This window comes from Sporothrix brasiliensis, assembly GCF_000820605.1.
Source record: "Sporothrix brasiliensis 5110 chromosome Unknown Cont21, whole genome shotgun sequence".
In the NCBI taxonomy this organism is placed as follows: Eukaryota; Fungi; Ascomycota; class Sordariomycetes; order Ophiostomatales; family Ophiostomataceae; genus Sporothrix; species Sporothrix brasiliensis.
In genome coordinates this window covers 1,023,095-1,044,342 of record NW_024467140.1, presented here as the reverse complement: position 1 = coordinate 1,044,342, position 21,248 = coordinate 1,023,095, and the positions used below count along the sequence as shown (strand labels likewise).

The 21,248-nt window shown below is 55.2% G+C and overlaps 7 protein-coding genes and 1 non-coding gene across 8 annotated transcripts; 4 read left to right on the top strand and 4 right to left on the bottom strand.

Moving 5' to 3' along the window:
• Positions 1–305: 305 nt before the first annotated feature.
• On the bottom strand, positions 306–1,229 carry SPBR_05201 (uncharacterized protein; the record flags this gene model as incomplete). The annotated part of the gene is made up of 5 exons (XM_040763478.1): positions 306–369; positions 437–669; positions 746–985; positions 1,056–1,088; positions 1,200–1,229. The coding sequence occupies 5 exons, from the start codon at positions 1,227–1,229 to the stop codon at positions 306–308; spliced, it is 600 nt and encodes a 199-aa protein (XP_040615338.1).
• Positions 1,230–5,241: 4,012 nt separating this feature from the next.
• On the top strand, positions 5,242–7,189 carry SPBR_08922 (uncharacterized protein; the record flags this gene model as incomplete). Its single annotated transcript, XM_040767048.1, has 2 exons — positions 5,242–6,926; positions 6,997–7,189. 2 exons carry the CDS (start codon positions 5,242–5,244, stop codon positions 7,187–7,189), a joined length of 1,878 nt encoding a protein of 625 aa, XP_040615337.1.
• Positions 7,190–7,298: 109 nt separating this feature from the next.
• On the bottom strand, positions 7,299–8,654 carry SPBR_05007 (uncharacterized protein; the record flags this gene model as incomplete). The annotated part of the gene is made up of 3 exons (XM_040763284.1): positions 7,299–7,392; positions 7,457–7,562; positions 7,631–8,654. 3 exons carry the CDS (start codon positions 8,652–8,654, stop codon positions 7,299–7,301), a joined length of 1,224 nt encoding a protein of 407 aa, XP_040615336.1.
• A 453-nt stretch (positions 8,655–9,107) lies between these two features.
• SPBR_05314 (uncharacterized protein) lies at positions 9,108–9,770 on the bottom strand (the record flags this gene model as incomplete). The annotated part of the gene is made up of 2 exons (XM_040763591.1): positions 9,108–9,646; positions 9,722–9,770. 2 exons carry the CDS (start codon positions 9,768–9,770, stop codon positions 9,108–9,110), a joined length of 588 nt encoding a protein of 195 aa, XP_040615335.1.
• Positions 9,771–10,298: 528 nt separating this feature from the next.
• SPBR_05207 (pre-mRNA-splicing factor 38A) lies at positions 10,299–11,207 on the top strand (the record flags this gene model as incomplete). The annotated part of the gene is made up of 1 exon (XM_040763484.1): positions 10,299–11,207. One exon carries the CDS (start codon positions 10,299–10,301, stop codon positions 11,205–11,207), a length of 909 nt encoding a protein of 302 aa, XP_040615334.1.
• Positions 11,208–11,930: 723 nt separating this feature from the next.
• Positions 11,931–14,228, bottom strand: SPBR_04727 (serine/threonineeeee-protein kinase Chk2; the record flags this gene model as incomplete). The annotated part of the gene is made up of 3 exons (XM_040763004.1): positions 11,931–12,761; positions 12,836–13,428; positions 13,493–14,228. 3 exons carry the CDS (start codon positions 14,226–14,228, stop codon positions 11,931–11,933), a joined length of 2,160 nt encoding a protein of 719 aa, XP_040615333.1.
• A 3,933-nt stretch (positions 14,229–18,161) lies between these two features.
• Positions 18,162–20,072, top strand: SPBR_04819 (metalloreductase; the record flags this gene model as incomplete). Its single annotated transcript, XM_040763096.1, has 1 exon — positions 18,162–20,072. One exon carries the CDS (start codon positions 18,162–18,164, stop codon positions 20,070–20,072), a length of 1,911 nt encoding a protein of 636 aa, XP_040615332.1.
• Positions 20,073–21,073: 1,001 nt separating this feature from the next.
• SPBR_09553 lies at positions 21,074–21,154 on the top strand. The gene has a single exon. It is a non-coding gene; the product is annotated as a tRNA-Ser (tRNA).
• Positions 21,155–21,248: the final 94 nt, after the last annotated feature.

Genomic DNA, 21,248 nt, shown 5'->3' with positions numbered 1-21,248 from the left:
ACGAGCCTTTGTCGCCCACAGCAAAGCAACCAAGGCATCAATCGGCGCATGCCCTGTATGCATACGTCGAGTCCAAAATCAAACATATATAAAAAGGAGGGGGTATCCACTCTACTCGCACCCGGGATCCCGCGGTCCGGGCGCAACAAAAATAAAGGACAGAGGCGGGGGTAAGATGTAAGACAGAAATGCTCTTCTTCGTCTTATCGCCGCCGTAAATGTCGCCGTCGTTCTTCACCATTGCATCGTCGTTTTGTCGTCGTTCGTGCACATCATCTCATCAGCCAAATACATGAGTGACTGGTTTATAGAATGGAGCACTTGGACTTCTTCTGCTTCTGCTGGACCGGTCTGGGGTTGAGGACAGCGCTGCAACGAGGTTAGCACCTATTTTGTAGTAAAAAAAGGGAAAAAGGAAACGTCTCGTTCGACATACCGAATGGCCTCGTCAAAGACGCTCTTGAGGTTGCGCTGGGTCAGGGCCGAGCACTCGAGGTACTTGTGCGCCCGGATCTCTTTGGCGCACATGAGCGCCTGGTCGTACGACACCGGGTCCATGCGCTTCTGGCGCAGGGACTCCAAAGTCGCAGGATCCTCGCGGAGATCTAGCTTCGTGCCGACGAGGATGATAGGCACGTTCGGTGCGTGATGGTCGATTTCGGGGTACCACTGGTGTTGTGTTAGTACTCGGTTCGTCGTACGCAGTCTCGGTACAGAGCGTCCGCCATGAAAACGCATGACATACCTTAGCCTTGACGTTGTCAAACGACGGAGGGCTGACAATAGAGAAGCAAATCAGGAAGACGTCGGTCTGGGGGTACGACAGCGGACGCAGACGGTCGTAATCCTCCTGACCGGCCGTATCCCAGAGGCCCAGGCTGATGGGCTTGCCGTCGACCATCACGCTGGCCGAGTAGTTGTCGAAAACAGTGGGAATGTACTCGCCGGGGAACGCATTTGTTGTGTACGAGATAAGAAGACATGTCTATCGAATTCAAAGTATTAGCGGTGCTGCAAAGCCGCCTAACGGAGCTGGACGAAGAAGAAGAGCTTACCTTGCCGACGGCACCATCACCCGTCACGACACACTGCATACAAGGGGTTTGTTAGCCGTTTGTTCGATTTTGAAAAGTCTGCACCGCGGCCGTTTTTAGAGTATCGTTTTGTGGTGCTCCGTATGGGTAGGAATGGAGGCGCACCTTCAAAGACTGAACACCGGGAGCTGCCATCTTGATTTTCGGGTCGTAGGCTGCTTAGACACCAAGTTGTCCGATGTCGTTGAAATGAGGTTCGAGAGTGGCGCAGAGGAGAATGGAAGAAAGCCGATGTAGTGTCGAAATTCCGAGAATGCAATTCGATGCTTGTAGAAGTCGACCTTCGCTCGGTCGGATTATATGTGTATGGACGGGAGAAATAACGAAGTAACGTCGAGCAAAGCCGATCAAACTTGGCTGCAGAGCGAAAAAAAAGAGGTCGGCGGTGGACGATCGGGCAGTTTGCGGTCTGTGATATTAGGTACGGAAAAGAAGGAACTGCTGCAGAAAATGTGGTGTTAGAATTCAAGTATAGTTCCAGTGTTATGAATATCAGAGGCCTAGAGGCTCAGTAGTTCAGAGGTTCTCGAATCGCGAATCTGTAATCTTGAGCAGTTCTCCTCGTTGCGGCTTTAGGTTCGCTTTTATTCCGAACCTCACTTTGTTGTCTTGGCTTGTCTCTGTTGTCTTATCCCATTGCGGCCCCCATATTTTCTGGGTTTCCCATTCTCTCCGTACTTTTCTCTTCGTTCCTTGGGCTGTTCCCAATGGGGGGTCCAATGGGAAGAAGAAGAAAAAACAGGGCAGGGAACACAGTCCCCCTGAGGCAGGTTTGGGATGGGTGGGAAATGCGGAAGAATGAACAAACAGTGGGGAAGTAAATGCGGCGCCTGGTGCACTAAACGTGGCTCGAGCCGCTTTTGTTAGGTAAAGTGTAAGATAGTGGTGTTACGGCCAGGGGTGAGTGGAAGCACTGTGAAGCCACTCGAGTAGAGGTGCCAGGGGATCGGCTTGTACGGCGTAGACCAGTGTGAACGGAGAAGCATGCAATCTGCTGCAGCCGTAGAAGAAGAAGAACGTCACCGTAGGCATGATGCGTCGTAATGCCACGAACAGCCTCGAGGACTCAAGAGGCTGTTGGTGGATACGGCGATGGAAGATGGAACGTTTTGGGAATGGCCGAAGTGGAGCAGAGGGGAAAGGTAGAAGCAAATCTGCACAGGGGAACAAAAAGTATCCCTACTCCGTCGAAGAAGGCGAGTAGGAGAGGCCGAGGCGGAGAGGTCCACAATGGAGCTGTAGGCAGAGCTGGAATCAAGTCGTTTCAGCGGTTGACACGCCTGGTTAAAGGATGTTTTTACTGGGGAAGCGGCGCGGCCAAGGATGAGCAGGAAGTGGGTTGCACTGCAGGGCGATTCAGGCGATGGCAACACTGGAGCATGACGAGGGATCGGTGCCTGGGGTGTGTGCGTGAAGAATCAGAGAAAGGGAAGACTTGCGGATGCAGCTGCGAGACGCAGAAAGACAGCAAGGCGGAGGGAGAAGAGGAGAGAGAAAGGGACGGGGACGAGGAAGATGCGAGAATGGAGAGCCGAAGAGACAACGGAGAGAACAGCCAGAGATGCCGAGACAACGGGCTCGGATGGACAGCAAGACAAGAGGCTCCGAGAGAAGCGATATTTGTCGTCATCGGCCCTGAGCAGAGAGCAACAACAAACGCATTGGAGCGGGGAGGACGGCATACCTTGTGCGGTGTGTGCGTGTGTGATTGTTGCGCCGGCGGGCGTTTTCGTCTAAGTCGTTGCGGTACGGCGTCCAAAAAAACACGAGAGTGATTATGTCGGTGGTGATCGACGACGAGAGGCTGAGGCTGAACGTGAAAGGAAGAGGTGAGGAGAAGACGGAGACAGGAGAGATAGGTGAACGAAAAGGGCGGAGAGTGGAAGGCGGAAAGGGGCAGAATTATGGTTGGCGGTGACGGGTGCGTCTGATGGAGGTAGGTGCGACCAGCCGTAGTACGGCTTTGAGGAAGGGACGAAAGAAGGGGTAGACCAAGAGAGGGGAAACGGCAAGCGCTCAACCCACACAATACGAGCAAAAATAGGACGGGGCAGACCGGTGAAGGCCGCGTCTTAGGCAGGAACAAGGACTGGGTCGAGAGGTGCTAGAGCGAGGACAAAAGGGGCGCCGCCGATGGGACTGGCTGCTGTTGCTTTGGCGTGCTTTTGGTGAGGACTTTCCTGCCCCCCACTGGCCAGGAATGCTACGGGTCGGCGCTGTATCTTATTTGGGGCCCGCGCTTCAGCACATGTGGGTCGACCTAGGACCTTTTTAACTCGTTGAGCACCCGTGGAGCTACCTGGCTGAGACAGCGTTACTGCCAAATCACAGGCCAGTCCTCGAGCTGCCTTACACGCAAGGCAAAGAGACACGGCAAGCGGTGCTCATAAAATATATGTGAAAATGATTTTGGACAATTCGCACCGGCAAAAGTGACCGGTGCGCTCGGCCTCCGTGCTCGCCTGGCCTTGTGCACTGATTTGACACGTCTTTGATCGACCGGATGGCAAGTAGCAAAAACATATGATCGAAACAAAGCGGCCCGTTGTGGATGGATAAAGCGTTACAGAGAGAAGGGGAGAGGGGAGAAGGGGACGATGGTGAGAAGGTGAGAAGGAGACAAAATTATATAAAGGCTAGTGAAGGCATGGGATTTGTCACAAATGACCAGAAAATGTAAGAATCCCATGTTGTCGCGGGCCGTCCACCAAATGCCACAAAAGAGAGCGAAGACAGAGGCGGCGTACATCACTCACGGTATCTCTCACCCCCTGGCTTACTGACGTTTCGATCGAATGTGTGTTTCGGACTTTGAAGGGGCCGGTAAGAGGGCGGCCTGTGAATCAAGTACCCGTGCATAGAAATTATGCAGAGAGGTACTTCAATGGATGTAAGATACAACCCCCTAGTAGTTGGTATATCTTCTCATTAGTAGTTTCGATGTTTCCCTGCTGGCCCCCTTCTTGGAGCCCCCCTTTGTGGCCAGAGGACCACGATGTTTTGACACAGATGGTGCCTCAAATGGCGCCTGATCACAGCGCCAGAGGGTAAAAAGGGAGACGAAAAAGGAAGGGCGGGAAAACAAAGAGAAGGACAAAGGCCAAACAAAAGGGCCTGCTCGCCTGTCAAGGCGGAAAACAGGAGCTGATGATTGGCCGTTTCAGATACTGCACACAGCAAGGGGGACATTGAGGATTCGACAAAGTCAGAGAGTAGAGGGTAGAATGCATGAGAGATGAGAGACCTTTTGGCCACTGGGTTTTTGGCCTCCATCTGCTTGCTTCTCCCACGCATAGAGACGCATGTTGGACAAGCCAATCACCTGTGCTCACTCGGGCGTCTTTTGGATGTTTGGTTGCTGGCTGCAGCGTACGTCTGTGCACGAAGTCAAAGAGCACATGATAATAGGCCAAATGGAAGAGCACATGAAAGGGTTCGCATTTAGGAAGCTAACGGACCTGTTGGCCTGGATAGCCTGATCCCTTCCGTTCTGGCGTGATGGGCACCGGCCACACCGCGGGAGTGTCCCTAAAACGTGCTCTCCATAGGTGCGACCTGGGTGTGTCAGCTTCATGCCTGTGCTGTCTATCCACACGTCAGTCTCGACAGCTGTCTTACGTTGGGTACTGCAGTACATTTGTCCGCAGGTGAAAATGGAACAAGAAACACGGGTTTGCTCCTAAATGTGCCGACCCGTCCACGGGGCTCGAGAGGTCCGGCTTGGCGACAGAAAAGGAGGGAAACCAGGGGAGCAGGTAATGGAAGCAGCTCGCAATACAATCGCAGCTGTATTGGATGTCGTAAGTTGAAAGTTGAAAGCTATCTGCCGCATTGCACCTTCCCATTTTGTGCCGGCTTTGTGGTTGTCGGTCGTTGCTGCTACACTTTGGTCTGTTTCGACGCTAATTGCTGGAAGCCGAAATGTAGCTCCTTCCCGCTCTGCGATAACGGCCACCCCACTAAAACCATGTGGCGGCTGGCATGTCGACGCGCCTTGTCAGACGCGTCCCCAAAACGGGAAGCATCACTTGTAACCACACACAACCAACCTCAACATTGAAATCGCGCATGCAACACAACGCACCGGCTCCACGAAATTATCACGGCGCATGCTACTCAACACACGTCTATTTACAGTCGCGTCGCGATGAGTACACCAAAGGGGGCCTCCGCCACCCACGGCGCGGGCTCTGCCGTCCAGACACCCACCACTGGCGGACGACAGCGACACAGCAACAACGGGCCCAGCAGCGCCGGACCAGCCTCGGCCGGCGGCACCTACCGTACCCCCAACACCGCCAGCAAAGCCAATCGGCGGACACCGGGCACCGCAGGACGCACACCGCATGCGCGTGCTGCGCGGCTCGCGCTCGACAGCCGCCGCACGGCCATCTTCACACCGGGCGGCCGCCAGAGCCGGCGCAAGAGCGGCCGTATGCTACGCGACTCGCCGCGGGACCTGCTCCGCAACCTGAGTCGTCGGTTGGCGCCCATTTCCCAGCCGATTGCGTCGTCCTCGTCACCGGGCAGCAGCGGGGGCAGCGCGCAGCAGAGCCGGCGGCACCGGCAGCCGCTGGATGTGGACATGGAGATGGACATGATGGGGGCGGCAGCCGCAGGGGCAGACAGTAGCACGGCCTCGGCGACGCGATGCCGCACGATCCGGAGTGTCCTGGGCATGGACGATGACGACGACGACGACTCGCTGCCGCTGGACCGTCCACGGATGTCGCTCAATATCGAAGACAACGACGACGACGACGATTTGCGGCCACACCGATCCTTGATTCTTGAGAATGGTGGCGGAAGCGACGACGCCGAAGCCGATGCCGACGCCGACCTGGCCAACTTCACGATGCGGTCGATTGAGCTGGCGCGGCGGGCGGCGACGCAAGAGCAGCTGCTGCAGGCGCGGCGGTTTTCCAGGGCAAGCCTGGGCGTCCGCAGCAGTCTTGGCAGTATGCGCATGAGCGACTACATGGACGAGTTTGGCCGTGGTGCGGACGGTGGCGGCAACGGCGTCGGTGGCGGCGGCGACGACGACATTGCTGGACGGCTCGACCAACAGTCGGCTTTCTTCCCGGAAGGCGCATTCGATAACCTGCTGCCCGGCGAGTCGGCAGACATGACGTTTGAGCGTGTTGACTCGGATACGGGCGAGCAGCATGAGGCGCGACTCGGCGCAGACGGCCGCGAGAGCGGCTTTGGCGTGGTCGACCTGGGCCTGGACGGCGGCAACGAGACTACGTTTATGCTGGGCCAGCAGTCGCCCGACCGGACTTTGGGTACCCTCTTGCTGGAAGGCGACGGTGAAAACGAGCCCGGTCTGCTGGACAACAACCATGACGCTGTTGCGGAGGACTTTGGAGCCGCGATGGATACCAACCTTGATAACAACTTTGACGACTATGGCGGTGGCAACGAAAACGGCGGAAACTTCTGGGACGAGTCGGACTCCAACAACGAGAATGACGCTGAAGGTGTGGCCGCCTTAGATCACAATGCTGCTGCAAAGGCTTCGGTTGTCACTGGAAGCGGGCAAGAAACGGTCGCCGTTGCGCGTGGAGCAGGAAAACGGATGAAACTGTCTGCCCATGGCATCGCGTACCCGTCGCTGCCTGTAGGCGTGATCAAGCGCATTGCACAGACTTTTGCCCAGAGGTCCGGTGCAGCTGGACCGGGGAAGGCGAAGCTCAGCCGGGAGACGGTGGCGGCTCTGAGCACCGCATCGGACTGGTTCTTTGAGCAAGTGGGCGTCGATTTGCAGCGGTACGCAAAGCACGCAGGCCGCAAAACGATTGACGAGAGCGATGTGCTTCTTTTGATGCGAAGGTGTGTAGAAACGCCGTCCTATTTGACTACTATTTTACTGTTCCTTTATTTTGTCACTAACTCTCTATAGACAACGGCAAGTGAACTCGGCAGTCACGCCATTCTCGTTGGCACAACGTATGTTGCCGCGAGAGCTTTTACAAGAGCTGCGCATGATTCCCGATGCACCCGCATTGAAACGGCGCCAGCAGAAGAAACCCACACGGCGGCTTTCGTCGGGGCCGGGCCGGATAGGAAATAAAAGGGCGCATGACGTCACATGAACAGACGTCTTGGGGCATTTGCGATCATCTCGAGCAATGGGTGAGAGAGAGTCAAGTTCTTTTTGGTATTCTATTACAGTCGTCCACTTTCCGAGACGGCGCTCGTTGTCTACCAGTTCTTGTTCAGACGGACCCGTTTTTTGATGTCCGAGGCCGGCTTCTTGGCAACCATCCACAGCATAATGGCGGTCGCCAGAGACAAGCTGTACCTGTAGGAGGAGTTAGTCAGGAAAGAGGATGCCGGTGAAGGAAGAGACGCGGACATACCACGTGAAAATGTACTGGGCATGGTTGTTGCGGAGGTTGACCTCGGCCGGCTTGCCAATGGGAACGCCCTTGGCCTCCATATCGTACACCTGCAGCAGATCCGGCTCTGCCACGTCGTTAGCATAACGTTCCTAGCAAATTGATACCCCACAAATGCAGCATGAATTTACGTACCCATTGTTGCCTCCACCCACACCGGCAGACTGCCTGTCAGCTTGGCCATGCCCTCTACGTCCGGGAAGTAGAACTCGCCCTTGTCCGGCCGGTTCTCAGGCGTGAAGAAGTTGCGCTTCCACGGCGCCCGCAGCATGCCCTCCACGCGGACCAGCCCACGTGGCAGAGCACCCACACCCACACGCGCCCGGGCCCGTTGGCTCCGCTGCTCGCGCGAGATCCATCCGCGGTTGACGAGGATCGTCGTCTTGGTCTCCGTCGCAGCCTCTGGGTTCCTCGCATCCACAATCTCCAGCGGCGTCACCACAAAGTAGCCTGCTACACCGTCGCGCACGCGCGGGCCCACGAGCATCTCCTGGTCGTGCCGGAACGTGCCCACGGCCACGACGCGGCGATAATCAAAATCGCTGGCGCCGCCACCGCCGCCGCCCTGGACGCTCTCCGCCGACCCGCCGCGGCTGTGCGCCACGGCATCGGCAACGTTTTGCGGGTTGAGCGGCAAGGGTGCGCGCACGAGGCGGTCCTCGCACTTGGCCAGCAGGTCCGTCTTCCATCGCAGACGGAAGACCTGCCAGGTACCGAGGGCAAAGGCCGTGATGGGAATCAGGGCCAGGACAATGAGACCGGGGCCGTGCCGCCGGCCGCCCGACCGCACGAGCTCGGGCGGGTTGTCGAGGATGGACGTAAAGTTGGGGTCGTCGGCCGGCTGCAGAGGCTCGGCGGCGTCGCCGGGTCGCTGCTGCTGTGACCCGCGGCGGGCGGCGACCGTGGAGAAGGACGTGGAGCGTAACGCCGCGCGGCGAGCAGTGCGACCAGACGTTAACTGGCGCAGGCATTGCCTACATGGTGTCGACATGGGTGCCGAACCTTGCCAGGGCCGTGCCCAGGAAGCTGCCGACGCTGAGGTGGTACTGAGAGAGCGACGGCAGATCCCGGTCGCTGCTGGCTTTTCGCTGTTGGTAGCCGTGGTGGCAAAGCGCCGCACTGCAGGCTGCCATATTCGTTGTGGTATTATCGGATTCATGGTCGAGAGGCGTGCCGAGGCGATTGAACCAACAATTGCGTTGCCAATGGGTCGCCGTGGGGTTACATTCGTTAGGTCGACATCGCACGAGGTTTCCAAAAACTGGTGATGCTAATGGAGTGGGTCGATTTCGTTAGCTCTACAGCTCCGTTACAGCGATATTGGCGTATCCCATACTGGTCACATTTCACATGTCGCATTTCATACTGATTTTCGAAAATGAACAAAACAAACAGATAATTCTTGCTTCGAGTGACAAGCATATATGTCCAAAAACTGCAAATCCAAAACCGTATATCCAAATAAGAGAGCAAATAATAATACAAGTCGCGCGTGACGTGGAAATCGCCGTAAAACCCAAAGTAAAGCAAACCCGTAGTGAACTGGGAAAACAAAGCAGCCGCCGAAACACAAGCCAATACTGGTCGTAAAGAGATTGCCGCCAACAAGAAATCAGTGCAGTCGCCGCTGATAGTAGTTGGGCTTTTCGTTTGCCCCCATTTTCATCAGCTCCTCCTTGATAAGTCGCCGCCGCTCGGCCTTGCTGACGGGCTTCGACGTCGGCTTCTGCTTCTGTTTCTGCTTCACTTCTTCTGGGACAACGCCCATATCGTCGGCCTTTTGTTCTCTCTGTGCCTTGCCGTCTGCTAACCGTTGCTGTATCTGGTCCTCGGATCCTCGTCGGCTCGGCGTCACCTCCACGACAATGTCATTGTGGTCTTTGTTCTTGGGCCCGCCGACCAGCGGGCTTGCCTGGCTCTGGCTCGGGGCGTTGTCTGCGACAATAATCGCGTTGCCGCTCTCGTCCACGTCGGTCTCAATCGTCAGAATCGTTCCGTCGGCCAGCTCGGTCGTCATCTTGTTGAAGCGGTCGGGCAAAAAGATCTTGGGAGGCTCGGGTTTCGGCATGCGAATCGACTGCCGCAGCTGCCACAGCGTGCGCTGTTGCAAGACATAGCCGCTGATGAAAAGGGCAAAAGTGCACAGAATGACTGGTCGCGTGGGTTAGAGGATGACAAACAACTGGAATGTGCGTCAACGGGCGTCGCCGAGTTCGATGCACCTACCAATGCTCGCCGAGACCGCGACCGAGACTTGTGACGACGTTAAGAGCATTCTCAACCATCCGCCTGCATCTACCGTCTGCGAAATTAAAGTTATCGTCTAATATCGTTCATATGTCGTTTTGCTGTAGTAAAATCGTGGTTGCAGAGAGACAAGAAACAGCCAAAATGTCGTGTCGCAAAAGTGAGGTATGTCCAGCGTGTCTCCAGCCGCGCTTTTGCTTGCCAAAAAGAACAGCTCGTTTATCAGTCAATGCCGTCGATCACAAAACGATTGTGCGAGCGGCGCGCGCCCTCGTCCATGTCGCTACCCGATATATTAAAGTGGTGGTGGCGGCTCGTCATTGCGCCTTTATTTACGCAAATGGCCGGGCAACTATCGATAAGCACCGAAGCACCCCCACCCAATCACCACAATTCTTGAAGTGGCGTTTAGCACAGCTACAGCTCCAGCGCCACAACGTCACCAAAAAATCATCTTCAATTATTTCCTTTCGAACCGACGCGCCCTTACTCACGCATCCGCCCTTCACTCGTGCACGCCGAAACCACGGTGCTTGCGCACATACCCACATTCACAATGTCCCGGTCCGGTGACTTCCACCAGGCCGACGAGCGCCGCTTCCTCGACGAACGCGGGTCGTCGGTCTCGGTCGCGCCCAACGGCCTCAACCCGGCCACGATTATGGAAAAGGCCGTGCGCGAGCGCATCGTCGACAGCTACTTCTGGAAAGAGCAGTGCTTCGGCGTCAACGAGGCAGACATTGTCGACCGCGTTGTCGAGCACGTCAGCTGCATCGGCGGCACCACCGGCACGACCCAGAAGCCCACGCCGTTCCTGTGCCTCGCGCTCAAGCTCTTGCAGCTCGCGCCCGACGACGCCATCCTCCAGGCCTACCTGAGCCAGGGCGGCGACAAGTTCAAGTACCTTCGCGCCCTCGCCCTCTTCTACGTCCGCCTCACCCGGCCCGCCGCCGACGTCTACACGACCCTCGAACCCTACCTGGCCGACCGACGCAAGCTGCGGCGAAAGGGCCGCACAGGCACACAGCTGACATTTGTGGATGAGTTTGTGGACGACCTACTGGTGAAGACGCGGGTGTGTGCGACGAGTCTGTGGAAGCTGCCGCAGCGCGAGGATCTGGAGGATCTAGGCAAGCTGGAGCCGCGGGTGAGCGCGTTGGGCGACATTGACGATATTCTGGACGAGGATGAGGAGGAGGATAAGAAGGACGACGAGAGCGAAGGTGAAGACGAGAGCGACGGAGCGCAGAGACAAAACGGTGGCGGCAGAGACTACGACAGCGATCGGCAAGACGAGGACGACAGGCAGCCCGACAAGAGAAGGCGACGAGGCGGTGGCGATAGTGATGACAGCGAGGACGAACGTGACAGACGGAATGGCTCGTCGAACGGTCGGAGAGAAAAACATCGGCGAACGCCAGAATCAGAATCAGACTCGGACCGATCACGAGGTGACAGAAGATGATTGACAAGCTGGAGTTTGCACGATATAGAGCGTCGGTGATGGCGCCTGGCGATATACTTGCAGGATACAATAGCAAGAAACGATACCCATTGCAGCGGAAGGCTGCTCAAATATTAGATATACTTGATTTGTTTCGTCGTCGTAATGTGACACATGACCTGGGGATAGCAGTAAGCCTCTGTATAATTTCTATATAGGAAATGCGAAAGGCTATCAAGCAATAGATAGCACATACATTACTGGATGTAAATTTGTCAGTGGTAGATCATGGTAATTATAAGTATAATTATATGCACTCAGTGACATCAAAGCCCAGAAGAACAAAAGATACATGCAACTTACACACCGGAATCCGTATGAATGAAGTGCAAAGAAATTAAATGAGACGCAAATAAACCTTTCCAACCCCCGGAAGTATGAAAGTGAAATATCCGGAAAATAACAGAGTAACAGAATAGCTTTTTGTCGTTTTGATGTCTTTTGTATATATCATCGAATATGAAACAAATGCGACGGTGCAAAAGTGCGCATATGCGTGAAATCAAGCCAGACAAAAAGAAATAGAAAAGTACAACAAATAAAAAAAACACCAACGCCTGCCAAAGAATTAAAAAAATGCTAGCCGTGGTTAGGGATCAACTCCAAGAGACACCGGCGTGCACCCCAGATGCCAATCCCGACCAAAAACACAACGACACCCCAATAAATCCAGAGCGTGCCGTCCTACCGCTTGCTCTTGCCTTTGCCCTTGCTCTTGGTGGCGGCCACATCTGCCTTGCTGTACGCACTGCCCTCGTCACCAAAGAGCGACGGGTCACCCTTTTCGCCGTGTTCCATGAACGCGCCAGGATCGGCATTGTCCGCCGGCCGGGCTTCCTTCCCGTTGCCATGGCCGTGCCCATTGTGGCCGGCGCCTGTGGGGTTCTTGCTGAAGATCTTGATGGGGTCGTGGTTGGCGCCGCCGGGGATCTTGGTGATCTCGACACGGTTCAGGGCGCTGATGAGCGTGCGCTCGCGCACGAGGCCGCGGCGGTTCACGGCAAGGCCTGCGACGCCACCGACCAGGCCGTCGGTGCTGTCGTTGACGTTGAGCGCGGTCTCGTTCATCCAGGGGTGGGCCATGCACTGGTCAATGGTGAAGCGGCGCTCCGGGTCGACGACGAGCATCGAGTCGATCAAGTCGAGCGCCGGGTCGCCCACCGAGTCCCAATAGGGCGAGGGGAACGTGAACCGGCCGCTGCGAATCTGCTGCGACATGTTGAACGGGAAGTCGGGCGAGCGCAGCTCGTCGGAAAAGGGCGGGAAGCCGCACAGGCAAATGTAGAGGACGACACCGAGCGACCAGATGTCGACGGCCTTGGTGTACTTGCGGTGGCGGGTGTCGGCCAGGATTTCGGGCGCGACATAGCTGGGCGTGCCGCAGAGCGTGGTCGTAAAGGACTCCTCGCCAATGATCTTGGCGAGGCCGAAATCGGCCAGCTTGACGTGCAGGTCACGGTCGACGAGCAAAATGTTCTCGGGCTTGATGTCACGGTGGACAATATTGCGTTCGTGCTAATTCTGAAGTCAGCGGACATGGTTCAAATGGTTCATAGACAAAAGACAGCCAAGGTCAAGGTGAGACGGACCAAATACTTGACTCCGGCAAACAGCTGCTTGAACAGCTTGCGCGTATCGCTCTCGCTGAGCTTCGAGTTGAGGACGATAAAGTTGAACAGCTCGCCCTCCGAGGCCAGCTCCAGCACCAGATACACGGCGCTCTTCTCGTTGAACGTATCCTTGAGGCACAGCACGCTCGGGTGGTTGACGCCCATGAGCACGGCAATCTCCTGTTGCAGACCGTCGGTCTTGGAACGGTCCTCGACACCGGGCGTCTTGGTGAAAATCTTGACAGCGAACCGCTGACCCGTAGCCTTTTCGACGCACAGGTAGACCTCGGCAAAGTGGCCCTTGCCGAGTCGGTTCTGCAGCGAGTACTGCTGGTGGAAGCCGCTGGTGGTGCGTGCCTTGGGGTAGCGGAAGACGAAGCGCGCCTTGTCGAGAACGGCAATCTCGTCCTTCTCCTGCAGCTCGCGGCGCTGATTGCGGCCGACCAGCGCCTCATTGACAAACGTGCCGTTGCTTGACAGGTCCTCGATGACGGCCACCGTATCGTGGCCCTTGTGCTCGGCAAAAATCAGACAGTGCCGATTGGAGACGATCGGGTCGTCGATCACGACGTCTTGGGGGAAGTGTTAGTCAGACTGACCGGTCCAAATCGAGTCACAACGCCGCGAAGAACCTACCGCACTCGGGATGACGCCCTACTAAGTAGCCCTTGGACGATGGGTGATCGGCGCCGTTGCTCGGGCCGCCCTTCTTGCCGCCCTTCTTCTTCGCTGCCGCCGAGGAGGACGCCGACGGCGAATCGCTGTCTTCGCAGCCCACCCGCTTCTTCATGACAATGCTGCGGCTGCCGTAGCGCGCCCCCAGCGGCAACAGGTAGCCCCAGACGCCCTCCTTGACCTCGTCCTTGACTTCGTCGGACAGCGCCGCGTTCGGGTCAATGTATTGCGAGGGCATTGCCTGGGTGTCCTGCGGCGGCGACGAGTACGAGCCGGCCTCGTCACCACTCCCGCCGACATTGTTGTTGCCGCTGCCGCTGCTGCCGGCGCGCGGGGCTACCTGGCTGGGACGGCCGCCGGGCGGTGTGGCAGTCGGCTCCTTGAAGCGCTGCTCGGAAGCCGACGACTCGTCGACGGCCAAGAAGGTGAGGGGCGTGGGCAGCTGGTTCTGTTTCTGGTTCTGTTTCTGCTTGTCATTGTCACGGTCGCGCACACCCGGTGGTGCGGCAGCAGGAGTCCGGGGCGTAGCGATTTCGGTGACGGCGCTGGCTTCGGTGACAAAGGATGAGCCGACGCGGGAGGAAATGCGGTCGGAGCGCCGGGGCTTCTTGGCGTCGACCTCGGCATCGGTGGACTGCTGTCGGAAAAGGCGCGTTAACAAGGCACCGATCAAGGCGGCGGGTGGACGGCGAGGCATGGCACAGAGAGAGGGCAGCGGACATAGGACACAAGGCAAAGTTCAGATGGGGAGAAACGGCGGAAGCTATGCTAGATCGTCAAGACATACTCGGGGCCGCTTCAAGTGGCTGCCCTCATGGCGGGCCATTGCGAGCGGTCGGCAGTGAGCGAGCGAGGTTCAGCGCAGTATAAGAGGGTGGGAGGTTTCCCAAGAGTGTGTGTTGTGTGTTTTGCGTGTGTGCGTGGGATGAACGTGGTTGATGGAGGTGCACGCAGTATAGTGGCAGGTGACTCGTGCGTGAGACAGCAGGCGCCGAGATACGACACGGCAGGACAGACAGCAAGAAGAGGAAGGCGCGGAGGAGCAAGCGAACGTGACTGCCTCTGAGGGTGGCCCGTGATTTAAACAAAAGGAAAGTGCCGGATAGTGCAGGCGATGGCCGAGGGCAAGAACGCAAATAAAAATAATTAAAATCAAGAGCCGCAGCAAAGACGGTGCCAGGGGGTCCCGGGAAAAGAGGCCTACGGATGCCGCCGCTGGATGGCCAGGGTATGGATTACAATGAATTGACGGTGAGCCTTCGAGATGATGCAAATCGTGAGGGAAACGAAAAAGAGGGCGAAGGCAGAGAAGCGAAAGAGCCTTTCCCGCGAGAAAAAAAAAGCGACGCCGGCGAACGGTCATTTCACAGATTTCGTCCAGGACCTGCCCCCTGCCTGGCGGTCGCGCACTTGCCTTATTGGCGGCTCATCTGGGGTTTCGGCATGGCACAGTGGAAGAAGGTAGCGAGCAAGAGAAGGCGCTTCCAGGCAGCTCCGCCCACTGGAGCAACATGCCGGGCCCATGACTGACTGGGCTGAGTCGAAAACACGGCGCCCTCTTCCTCCAGACACCCAGACGCGCCCTCCCTTCTGCGCTACGTCCCTTGGACATAGCGGCCCCTGCAGAGCGTTCCATTCTGGGAATAGGCGCAGTGCAGCCTGGCGAACACTCGATAGCTGCATCAAACCGGTGAGTAGTCAATATGCAGTAAAGCGATCTGCGGGCCATGCCGCACTCCCATCCCACGGCCGGTCTTGGTCAGCCTCGCGAGTTCCTATTCGCCCCTTGGGCATTCTCATAGGCCCTGTGACGTCCTGCTGTGCGGAAGTTTTTGCGGTGGCACAAACTTCGCTGCAGCAATGGCCCTCTTTTTTCCATCGACGATTCCTCTGTTACGAGACAATTTGTCACATGGTAGTTGTCTCGTCCATAGGCCGCTCGTTCTTAGAATCATCCATACGGCCGGTTTTATGATGACAGCCCGGCGGCGTCGAAAGGCTGTAGCCAAAGTATCTCATTTTTTTGCATATATGGTTTAAAAAAGACAAAACCGGGAGAAAACTCCGCGTACGGTACAGTCTGGCCTCAACTTTCTGTTTGGAAACATAAGATACAGGTTTGGTAAAGAAATAAACATGCGCGATTGTTTACCCAGAATCTGACTCACCGCGGGGTTAATTCATGCCCACCTTTGGTTTTGTCTGTGACGCAAAGTTCAACGGCCGTGGACCTTGATCCATTTGTTTACTCCTATTGAAATGTTTTGTGACTGTCTTGTGTCCGCCATTTTTCGTACTTTGGAGAATCGTCCACACCACAAAGGCATTAACATAGACGATTAACATAGACGGTCAGAGAGAACACCGCCAATGCGCTCCAGCGAGCAACCTCAGCCTACCGTTTTCTCTGGAGACGATGCTGGTGACGGGCGGTCTCCGCAGCAGGCCAAGCGCACTTGTGCGCCCCTGCGAGCTTGGGCGACAGCCCCTGCATTCAAACGATGGGCGACGAATGGGAAGGGCTGCCTCACACAAGCACACTCTAGGCCTGAAACATGCGGCCAATCACAGGCCAACAAACGCAGGAACAGAAGCGATCAAGAAACAATCCAAGCCTTTGGCACCTCCCTTGCAGGCCGTTGTTTGACCCTTTATTCGTCTTATTCTGCATGTCGCTCCTATCCGCTCCACTACGATGTATGTTCAGCAAGCTTGTCACCATTCACTGGTCAAGAAAGAAGAGAGCTGCGGGTCTTACAACTGGTAAAAGGGGGTTACGAAAAGGGCGACAAGGGAGTTGGGGAGCTAGCTGGACGTCTTCAGACTGGCGCACAATGGGCCCTTGTGCCATCTTGGCCGCGATGTTCAGCCTGCGCTGCCCCCTTGCTCGTTCTTGTACTTCGTATTCTCCGTCTCGCCTTTTCCCACAAATACTCTTGTGTATTATGCAGCCGCTTGCTTATGGTGGTCGTCCGTCGGAGAAAGGTGAGAAATGAAAGGTGAAGGGCGGCCACGTAGGACGGCCTCTTAATACCCGCCCATGCGCTCGCTCGACCGCATCTTCTCTTATACCTGGCATACCCAGCATCGCGTTCTTTTTCTTATACTTCACATATCCGGTTTCTCCCTTCTCTTTCTTTGGACTTTCCTTCTCCTTCACTATAGAATCTTAGGAGCAGGATCTCCACTTTATCTCTGTGTGACGAAACTGGCATTCTCAGTCGTTCCTTCCCAGTTTGTCACAACCGCTCGCTGGTCGCTCCTTCCTTCTTGGCTTCGATTTGGCATTACCACCAGCCCCTCCATTTCCTGCTCAGTTTTTGACAGCTGGGCGAGATCTCTGTTTCTTCTTGTTTCTTTCTTTTGTTTTCCAAGCAACGATCCTATTCTGCGGTGCACAAGCAATAGCCAAGTGACCAGACTACCTATCTCGACTTACACGCATCCAACACTCTTCCATCCTCGTCTATTCTCGTCAATACACCCCGGACTTCGCACCCAAGGCGATTTTGTGCATCTGACGAGTCTGAAGTTATTGACGAGTTCGATTCTCTCTTATTTTCTTCGCAGCCACGCCGTTTTCTCGCTTTAGAGCATCCCTTCGCCCAACCACTTGCTGGGATTGACGATCTGTGTTAGCCGCCCTGTGATCGTCGCCCTCGCACAGAACAACCGGCCAATCCATATTTAGTGTCTTGCCTGGACCTTGGTTTTCGCTCATTCTGTGACACATTCAGCAACGTTCCCGATCTTTGCAGCTTTTGATTCTTGCCTTTTGGCAGCATTTGCGGGTAGCAAGCGGAAAGATTGTCCCCAGGGCAGCTTGTCCTTGTTTGCTTGCCGATCCGATCAGGTCAAGGGCAAACGAATACGACAAAAAGACAACGTCCGCACCGAAACGTCTGCTTCTTGCAAAGTCGACAGACATCACAAGAACGACGTTGACAGCTTTAGAGCCACCGCATCTTGCAGCGAAGGTGGGACACCTGTCAAGTGGGACTGCCTCAACCGTTCTTCCTCCATAAGCAAGCAACGAAGGCAAAAAAGGAAACACCAGAAATCAACAAGCAAATTTCATAAGCACATACGCCGACCACGATCTTTTCACAATTAGGACTATTTTCGTCCAGGCAACAATCGTCCGCTCTCTTGCTCTGTCCGAGCTCGTTTGTTCCCTTGTTTATGCACCGCACTTGCTTTGTTCACGGTCTACCTCTCGCCACGAGCTCACCTTGTCAACATAAACAATACACACCCCCCAAACAAAGACCAGAACAACACAATGTATTTGTGCCGCCTATAGCAATTCGACGTACCACAACGGTTTGCTGCTTTCAACCTTTACGGCCTGCACATTCGACTCGTGGTCGCGTTCGCACGGTCTTCGTTTGTGCACCACTTTCGTCTTGTTCACTCTGGTGTTATTGTGCTGTTTAACGCCAGTACTTATAACCTACTGCAGTCACTCGCTACCTCCTGCGGCCAAGTCAAGACCAGTTTAATCTCTCTCTTTGCTTTATGTTACAGCCACTCATCGACGAAATTATCATTAGGCGCCGGATCGCCTACCACACCGTCTTAATTTACTGAGCCTCCAGCACCATCGAAGAGCACCTTCCCGCCACGCATCATGTCAACACAAGCCACGGACGCCGTGGCGACAACCGCCAATGCGGCTGTAATTACCTCTCCTTCGATTTCGACGTACGATGCTGGTCTCGGTGGCGTCAACCAGGTCCAGAACATGCTTTTTAAGGACATGCTGTGGTGGAGCCTAGGTATCGTCGCCATGACCATCTTATGCATCCGACTCGTCGAGATCTCGTGGTCACAATTGCGTTTGGTCTCGGCTATGTCGCAGCCTGCCAAATTCCAGGCCTACTGGCGCAAGGCACAGTGGACGCACATGCCATGGGTCAAGAAGCAGCTCACGTACGCCCCGATCTCCGCGAAACGTCACAACCGCGAGATCCGCATCTCCTCTGCCATGAACATGGGCACCCTGCCAACACGTCTGCAGGCGGTCATGCTCTTTGCATACTTGGTCAGCAACATCGTCTACCTGCTGTTCCTCGATTACAGCCAGCCGGACCATTGGGCCACTCTTGCCGAGCTACGCGGCCGCTCCGGCACACTGGCTGCCGTCAACTTGGTGCCGTTGATGATCTTTGCCACGCGCAACAATCCTCTCATCACCCTTCTTCGCATCAGCTTTGACACATACAACCTCTTGCACCGCTGGCTCGGCCGCATAGTGGTCTTTGAGTCGGTAGTTCACACTGTTGCATGGTTGGTTGTCCAACTTGCTGATGGCGGCTGGGCAAGTGTGGGCTTTAAGATGCTCCACGACCGCTTCATCGCCTCGGGCATGGTCGGCACCTTTGCCTTTATCCTTTTGGTCATCATCTCCATTTCGCCGCTACGCCACGCCTTTTACGAAACGTTTTTGACCACGCATATCATGCTGGCCGTGATTATTTTCGTTTGCGTCTGGGTGCACTGTGCAACGTCCTCCGCCTCACCAGGCGGCCTTCCACAGCTGCCCTGGATTATCGCCGTCGTTCTTCTCTGGTTGGCAGAGCGTCTGTACCGCGTTGGCCTCAGTGCCTACCGCTCATGGTCGCGCCACGGCTTAGCCAATGCGGTTGTTGAGCCGATGCCGGGCGACTGCTCTTGCGTCACGTTGACTCTCCCGCGCTATGTCGATGTACAGCCTGGAACCCACGCCTACCTGCGTTTTGCCGACATCAGCCCATGGGAGTGCCATCCCTTCAGCATTGCCTGGGTGAAGCACACGCCTATCAATGGCGGCCTTTTACCAACGACCGAGAAGCGCATTGATAAGGTCAGTGACAGGGCATCGTCTTCTGCAGCCCTCGCAAGCGTTAATGTAATCGAGCACGGCCACCTATACCGCACATCGGTCTCCTTTGTCATCGGTGCCCATACAGGCTTCACCCGCAAGCTCTACAATCGTGCCGTGAAGAGCTGTGACGAGTTTGGATCTGGGTCTGCCAGATTCAAAGCGCTATTCGAGGGGCCCTATGCCGGCCACCACTCGCTCGACAGCTACGGCCACGCCGTGCTCTTCGCCGGTTCCACAGGCATCACGCACCAGATCAGCTACCTACGGCATCTCATTGATGGCTACGCCGATGGCACGGTGGCCACACGCCGCATCACGTTGGTGTGGGTGGTGCGCGACTACGAGGCACTCGAGTGGGTGCGTCCCTGGATGGATGAGATTATGCGCATGCCGCAGCGCCACGAGATTCTGCAAGTGCGTATCTTTGTGACGCGGCCAAACCAGGCGTTCCAGGCCGCCCAGCTCGGCTCGTCAAGGTCCCGCACCATCCAGCTGCACTCAGGCCGGCCTAACATCCCGGTGCTTGTGCGAAAGGAGGTCGCAGAGCAGGCGGGTGCCATGTGCGTCACCGTCTGCGGTCCTGGTGCCCTGGCAGATGACGTGCGCAGTGCGGTACGCGACGTCCTGGATGAGGGCACCGTGGTGGACTTTATCGAGGAGAGCTTCACATGGTGAGAGAGTGAAAGGGGAGCGAGGGAGGAGACCGAGTGTCGCGTCAGTGCATCAGCGTTGCTTTATTTCATCCAATCTAGATTTTTTGGCCCTTTTGGTTCCCTTTTCTGTTTCATGGCGTTTTCTTTCTTTTCTTCTTGTCTTCTCTTTTACACCATTATATCATGAACATCTATTTTCCATGTTTTCCGATTTGTATCTATTGTTTGCTGTCTGCGATAGAAGGTCGTCTTTTTCGAGGAGCGTGGTGAAAATGATAACTGTGTCAGCTTGGCCTGATATGAACATGCATGCGACACGGTGTTCACTTGGATGTTTTGAGTTCTTCCTCAATATATTCTCGTCCGAGGCCTTAAATTTACAACTTTCGAGTGCATTTTGAAACTATATTCATAACATTAAGTGTTCAAAAAGTGTCAAATGGTTGCGATTATGTGAGCGTATTTTTTCTTCGTCTCCGACATCGTGTTATTTAAACAGTTCAAAACAAAGAAAATACCAGCCAAATTAAGAAAAAAAAAAAAAAAAAAAAAAAAAAAAAAAAAAAAAACCCTTAAAACCACTGACTTAAAAAATAAAACTTACCAAAATAAAATAAAATCCTTCACTATCTTTGATAAACCGTCAAGACCAGATCTCGTAACTCACGGCATATTAACCCTACCTTATAAACAGTTGAAAATATTTTAATTTGCCAATTAGCTGTACGATGGTAGATGCCACTTTATGTGAACGTTTGACCCTGCGAGCTTCACTTCTTTGATCTGATGCTTCACTGTTGTAGCACCGCATCGCGATCCACCATACAAACGCCCTCTGTTTGCCATGAACAAAGATGCATCTGTCACCGTTTCTCATTCACTGAATTCTCCAAAACTTGGAAACTATCCTTCATATACTATCAATAGACTCCGATATCTCAAGAAGCAGAGGAGACAATGACAGAGGACGCCTACCTTTCCTCGCCCTTACTCCCCTGGCAAACGGATGAGCAGCAACAACCAGCCAGTTTGGCCGAGTGGTGATGGCGGTAGTCCTGAGAACTATTATCGAGAGATGCACAGGTTCGAATCCTGTAACTGGCAAAGCTCAAAGTCGCAAGACAATTTCTTTTTTTTGGATGTTTTGGTAGCCCACCCAAAAGAATGACTCTCCACGTCGATTGGTAGCTTCACTTTC